At 40.7% G+C, this 7,274-nt stretch overlaps 1 protein-coding gene across 1 annotated transcript in view; it reads left to right on the top strand.

Moving 5' to 3' along the window:
- Window positions 1-1,863: 1,863 nt before the first annotated feature.
- The window catches only part of COL9A1 (collagen type IX alpha 1 chain), a 61,900-nt gene continuing 56,489 nt past the window's right edge, over window positions 1,864-7,274 (top strand). The window contains exons 1-4 of the mRNA XM_083607221.1: window positions 1,864-2,000; window positions 2,346-2,419; window positions 4,296-4,373; window positions 4,712-4,844. Coding sequence (XP_083463347.1) covers window positions 1,987-2,000; window positions 2,346-2,419; window positions 4,296-4,373; window positions 4,712-4,844 — 299 coding nt within the window. The 5' untranslated portion in view covers window positions 1,864-1,986. The remainder of the gene's footprint in view (window positions 2,001-2,345; window positions 2,420-4,295; window positions 4,374-4,711; window positions 4,845-7,274) is intronic.

Genomic DNA, 7,274 nt, shown 5'->3' with positions numbered 1-7,274 from the left:
AGAAAACACTTGTTCAGAGGAGGTAAAATTTGTCTGTGCAGTAAATATTTGCAGTTTTCCCATTGAAACCAAAGGGTCCTGAGGAGCACATGGTTACTTGGGAATGACAGAGCCAATACAAGAGGTTGCAAGGCAGCTGTTGGGCAATTCAGTAGACTAGAAAGAGGAGACATGAAGTATATGACACACCGTGGACCTGATAGTGATTATGAATAGCTCACTGGTTTCCCAGGAAGTAGGATTGGGCTGTCTGACACACATTTACTCATACATCTTTTGCAGATGCAATTTATATTGAGTCAACCATAATGATTTGATTATCCAATTAGGATGTCACTTTATTGTCCATCACATGCCTGTTCAATTTGACTTGAGAATTGAGTTCATATTGACTGACACCTGCAAACCTGTTCCTGTTGTGTTTCCACTTCAGTAGCTTTGTACTTAGATGCTTCAAGAGCAACAGTAAGTTCTATTTTGGGCGGGAACGCTGTGCTATGTGTGATACAGCTGAAAATCACAAGCCTGGAAGATCAGAGAATGCACCTTGTGTTGACTTACCTTGCTGGCTTCCTCTGTAATAATTTTTACATTGACTTCTGTTGGGAGACTTCAGTACAGTTGCTGTCTTTCATAATGGCTGTCCTTATCGACACATACATGCAAAGTAGCAGAAAGCGGTACAGTTAACTGAAACTCAGTTCAAACAATTCCAATTATGTGCCCCAAGATATACCACAGAGAGGCAAAGTCAGACATAAAAAAATGTGATTCTGGCCTTAGACAAGAGCTCTATTTTCCTTTTCTTGGACACTCACACTACTCTAAATAATAATAGTCAATTTATGCCAGTGGTGGCCCATGCAGTTCTCCCCAAGTATTGTTGGAAATGGAATATAGATCTTACTATCTTTGACCACTGGCCTTCTCTGATCTGCACCATGTTTTTCACAATGCTGTCTTTCTAAGTTACAGTACCTGATATTTTCCCTTTGAAACCGAGCGTGTAAGTCAGGAAATAGTTTGCTCCAACCACGTTTTATTATATTCTGTCTGGACGTTAACAGAGAAGCCCTTCTCCTTTGTGTACTTCGGGAGCTTTTTACAGTGAGGCCTTTCTAAAGCTCTTTGGTTTGTGCTGACTTATAATCTCTTGTAGCTTTTACTGAAAGTCTTCTAGGAATTAAAGCAATCTCCCTCTCCTGCGGCCCCTGCGCCAGACTATCATGAGCTGATGATCCACTGGGTTTCTCGCCCTCTGTCCATCCACATAGACAGATCTACCTGTGTGGTTTTCTGTGCTTGAAAATATATCCAAACTAAAGTGACTGGTTAGAGACTGATTAACCTGCCGGGTCGCAATATATAACTAGGTAATCTGTATTCTTTGGCAAGATCCGTACTTAAGCAGTGAACCCTACATAAATGGCTTGCTTCTGTTTCAGCAAAATTCCTCTACTGCAGGACTGGGAGCTGAGAGACTGCCTCATTAGGAAGTCAGTGAGAAATGAGAAGTTCCTCCCCCCACCCATGGCAGCATTTGAACTTACCCTGATTAGTGGAATTGCCAAAGTATACATAATCTTTGCTGGGTCACCTCCAGGGTCTAACCTCATGTTTCTTTCCCATCAGCTACTCCCCTCCCTTCCTTTCCTGCCATGTAACTCACTCACTGGGCAGCATTGTTTAACTTAGGAATTCCTACTTATATCCACACCCCTCGTTCCTGCTCCCCCCCTTTTATATCCTAGCTAAATTCCTCCCTCATGTCCCCTCGGGAACACGTAGCCCTGCTTAGTGCCCACCTCCTCTTCTCATCCAGATTATTAAAACGGCTCCAACCGTTGGTGTTTCTTCGCACACACAGACGCCCTTGCAGGAGGACAGAGAGCACTGACTCTGGGACCCTCTCACCCTTAATTTGATGGGACCATAGGCAGAAAATTCAGCTGCTTAGGTGCCTAAGCACAAAAACCGGGTGGGGAAATGCAGCACAACCGGTAAGTGATGTACTGCATATCTAACTGAGGGGCGCCACTGATAGAGGAGGAAAGAACAATTAATTGCATTAAAAATAGGCTTTGCTGCCCTCTGTGTCTTCCTTTTTTCTTCTGACAGTTATATATGTAAGAACAGGTATCTGAGACAAATGCTAAGGCAACGTTTTGTTGTACCGTTGGGGGAAAAGACACAAACCTGAAATTTTGGAGCTTTGCTTGCCATCTGTGCTAGCAAAGATTTAAGTCGTGCTTTTATGCATTTTATATGCACGACTGTGAGATGAAAGTGGGTGACATTATTAGGCCGTGTATGTTCATGTTTAAGCTGTTTTTCTTCCCTTACAGGCAATACCAACTTTTCTGTTATTTGTGCTGTTTTCTTGGGTTTCTGGCATCCGCTACTGCTCAACAGCAGACAAGTAAGGGTCTATTTTATTATATGTAGTAAAGATGTTGGCAGTGAAAACAGTTCTACCGTACTCAGAGCCTTCTCCTGCAATCCTATACCTATTTATACAAGAGCAAGTACCATTGAACTCGGTGGGGATTACTTTTGAGTAGACATGTAAAAGATTGCACTGTAACAAATTGAGCAATGGGATTAGATTCTTATGTGTGCATGATAAATGTGGGTATGTAAATGAGAAAGAAAGGCAGCTTGAATTTTTGGAAAACAGCGCCTTTTGATATCTGGCATTTAAACCTATCTCTTACATTTAGCATTTTAAAAAATGCAATGTAAAGGAAACAGAGTGAACGTTATTATATTCTTAAAATTACACATTTATAAATTAGCATGGTAGTGGATTTTATTGGATCCACATTTTCTGAATGTGAATTGGATTGCGTTGTATAGAACAACTTGAGGAAGAGTTCTATATAGCCCAAAAGCAGGAGCACTCATACAATGCAGAGTCAATAAAAAATGCAACCTCAGTAGAACAGGCATACTCAAGCCTGTTAATAATGACAAAGAATCTTGTGACTCCTCAAAGATTAACAAATTTTATTGTGATGTAAGTGGCTAACAAACATTTCCCTTTGTAAATTTCATTCCTTGGGACCAACATATCTCCAGCTGTCTATTAAGAAGACATGTTGGATATGGACAACAAATACTAATTAGCAAAATGAAATCCCTAAAAGAATAGCAAGCTCAGCTCTTGGGGAAGAAGAGGCAACAGATTTTGCATGTTCCATTTTCTAGGCTTGGAAAATGGAAATCTACATCTAAGTGTCAGTTCTTGAAATAGACCAGACGCTCTCTGTATTCTGGAAAGGTGTCTCTTTTCAAGCTGTGTAAGCCTTTCTTCCAGCCTCCAGTGACATTTTCCATCTTGGCTTGAAATACTGCATAGGTAGAATCCCTAAAGCTACCTTAAACCAATGTTTAAGTTTCCTTTTTGGTTCTTTAGGGAGGGGTTTAGGGTGTCGCATGAATGGGCTGGGATGTGTGCTCACAGAGAGGGGGTGTTTCAAACAGTGAAATGGCTACTTGTTCATGCAAGAGGCTTTTTTAAAAAGTTCTTCTTCAGAACTCCCTCCCAGCTCTTGCTCTCACCTTACAGGGCTTGTTGTGTGATCAAACATGGGAGAGGAAAGAGTGGGAACATCTGAAATATCAAAGAGGAAGGGAAGGAAGCCAAGAGCTTGGATTCCCAACTGCTGGTTTTGCTGGAGCAGAGTTGGCACTGGCTTTCTTTGAATTATATATAGGTGTTGACTTAGCTAACTAGCTAGCTACAACTTTTTCATGGTTGTCCAAACCACAAATAGCTCTGCACTGTAGAACTCTTTATATTACAAACCCATGTCAGAGACGGCAGAGGCTCTTCAGAAATGGCAGGGAAGGGAAGGGGTGTCCTCTACTGCTCTCTATTTTATACATTTCCCAAGAAATCTAACACAATTATCTACCATAATCTGACCATTGTGGATGTGATGACAGTCTCAGATAGTCTCACCATTAGCTTCAATTGCTCCAGTTTGGCCCTTTTTTCCTCCTGTGACTTTTCATTAATTATGTTTCCTCTGGAACCTTTTGCACCCCAACCCTAAATAAAATAAGCTTGGAAGTAAACACTATTAATTTCTATGAAGTTAACATCCAAGGATATGACTCAACGTCCAAGGCTATTCAACAGCATGAAGGTTGGTTTTGGGTTTTGTAAGGTAATGGGTTTTTATTGTTGTTTTGGAATGTAACCTGCAGTGGGACCATCATAGGAAGGTTAGGCTGATAAACTGATAAATTAAATAATGGACATAGATGCCTGTGTCTGGTGTTTCTTGCAGGATTTCCACTTACATTCAATTCCAACACAAAGACTGACCTCTGCCCACCAACTAGGTTTCGCCAAGATGATCTACCAGGCAAGTATACACTAATGATGTATTTCAAATAAATTGTTTCAGACCTCCTTTTTGAAAACTGCATCCTTTCAGACGTAGCTATCTGTCTATTATCTTGCTTCCTTGTGTCAATCGTTATGTCCAAGATTTCTCACCACATTATTAAAAACAAGCTGCATAAAAACCAAACGTTTTAATTTAATTTGAAACAGGGTTTTTTTTTTTTTAAAAAAAATGAGTTAAAACAGCAGGGGAGTGCATATCAAAAAGGAGACCAAAGGGAAAACTCAGGCTAGGTTTTCAAGCTACATGATTGTTCAATGGAAGATTTTTTAAAATGTGCATATTTGTTCCTTTAGGATATGACCTGATTTCACAGTTCCAACTTGATAAAGCTGCTTCCAGAGGCATCATCCAGCGTGTGGTGGGCTCCACAGCTTTACAAGTGGCTTACAAGTTAAGCACAAATGTAGACTTCAGGATCCCAACTAGGTAATCTATACTGTTGCTTTCATTATTTCTTTTTAAATCTATGTTTAAATGCACAACTCTCCATTTACTTAGCGGGACAAACTACCTTGCAAGATTTAAATTGTGCCCTCCATCCCACAAATTAATTCCCTCTTTTGCTTCTGGGTGAAGCTACCCAAATTTATTGGGTACACCAGCTGTTTGTGTTGTGATGCATGCAAATAGCATCTGAATTCAGAGTGAAGTGCTTGTGCAGCTCCTCTACATGCTGCGTTCTTTCCCAGTTGAGCCTTTCTGTTGTTTCCAGAGATTACTGAGAGTTAGTTCATATATGAATATTCATCAACTGAAGCCCACAGTATCAAGTCCCAACTTCCATGTGTGAAATAGCCTCGTGGCCAGACAGACAGGGTCATATCGCCCCATGCTGCCTCTAGCACAATAATTCCCAGTCAAGGAGCTTCACACATTCAGCTGCAAGTAACTGAGTGGTAATTCTCTGAGTGATGAGATGTTGAGCACAGTACCTTACTATTTCATAAGAAAGGTACTAACTTTTATGGGGAATATCTTACACATTTTTTTGTACAGACATCCGACAGGGTCACCCAAGCAAGCATTGCCCTGCAGCTTCTCCACCGCTATTAAAACAGCAAAAGAAAAGAGACTACTGAATATGCATTTTCACTTATGCACTTAAACTAAACCCCACCATTGATATTGCACAGATTTGCAACTGCTTCTCAAGTACCCAACACACGTGATTGTGTGAACTGGTCAGTTGAAATCGGCAATATTCACAAATTAACAAGAGACCCAACACTGTTTTGCACAGACTTCAGTAAGCCTGACGTTGGCAAACTCTCAGCTGGCTACATTTGTCCTTGTTTTTCCAGCATTAAAAAAATAAATAAAAAAATTAAAGAGAAATGATATGTTAGCATATAAAACAATTTATTAGGGCAAGATATATTCCCACCTTACAATGTGGATCATGTTAGAATCTTAAAACATTTATGCCACAATTAGAATCTTTTGTGAGCTAGGGGAAAGAATGTGGCATGGTGGCTTACCAAGGTGCAGCGCAGAAGATTATATTTACAGGCATCAATTCCAGGTTCCCAAATTAATAGTGGGTGTTTAATCTGTGAGCGAATTGCAGAGGCCACCTTAGATGAGGCTGTAGCATATTTTACGCAACTTGCCTAGCCTGACTGTGAGTAATACAGCCGTTCCAGAATCCTGCTAATAAAGCCGTTACACCTCAACGCCCTACACTATCGTTTATTCATATATGAAGCATGTAATTATTTTTAATATTAGTCTGGAGCACAACAGCAGCCAGCTATTATGCAGGAAATGGGCTAGCTTTCCTGTAATTTGTCTGGGTATGGTTGAAAAGACTCACTGTCTTTCCTTAAAGAATGCAGCAGTTTAAAGCAGGGATTGAATCGCGTGCCACCTGGTGGCTTCAAGCAGTTGCAGCGGTGCTGTTCACCAAAACCGGTGCTGAAAGAGCCACTCAGGGTTATTCTTCTGTTACAGATTTGCGTATAGGATGAAGCACATTGGTTTTGCAGTGCATTCCTCTATATATGCTATCCATTCTTAGCTTTGTTGTTATGGGCAGGGGTCACAGTCCTTCAGTGTTGTTAGTCCTACCCACCCACTCCCCCCAAAAAGTTCAAACTCATTGTTGGTATTACATTGGGAATTGGATATCATGAACTAAAAGTCTAAGCTCAAGGGTGCCACAGAGCAAAGCAGGTGTGACAGCTTTGTCTCAAGCATATCAGGTGGAGTGCTAGACTATTTACAAGTGTTTTGTCATAAAAGGATCACTTTAAGAAGCTATACCTACCTAAGAAGCTATGACATATTTTGTTTCTATAAGTACCTTCTATTTTACTGGTTGGCAACCCTGCATTAATACGTAAGTCCTTTTGTTTTATATCTGTGATGGGTGTATGGGATTTCCATCTACACCCCACCCCATTTTTTAGATTTGCCATAGTCTCTCAACAGGTAAAGCAGGATTGGAGGTGATCTGCTGAGTTAAAAGAGGACCGCGGGTGCTGTCAGTGCGGTGGAGGTCAGAGTGGTTGAAGTATGCATCTATTCAAGCCCAGTGACATCATTTCCCCTTGACATCACTTCCTCTTCTTTTGCTAGGAGGAAGACCGAAGTGTGTGTGTGTGTGTGTGTGTGTGTGTGTGTGTGTGTGTATTTACTGAGTTCAGAGAAGCACATGTAGCTCAGCAGTAGCTGGGAGGACACCATGTTGTCAACCCTGGTGTTACTTTTCATTTATTGCTAAAATCAACACCAAATACTCATAACAAATTTGGATGCTTTTCATCTTTTTTGAGTCAGTGGCTGAGATCCTTTCTTTGTAATCATGTTCACAATAAGGAACATTGCATTAGATACAAAGATAAAAAGCATTAAGGC

This window comes from Podarcis filfolensis, assembly GCF_964270895.1.
Source record: "Podarcis filfolensis genome assembly, chromosome: 3".
Lineage (NCBI taxonomy): Eukaryota > Metazoa > Chordata > Lepidosauria > Squamata > Lacertidae > Podarcis > Podarcis filfolensis.
Note: the sequence above shows the minus strand (reverse complement) of the source record. Positions and strands in the feature narration are given on the sequence as shown.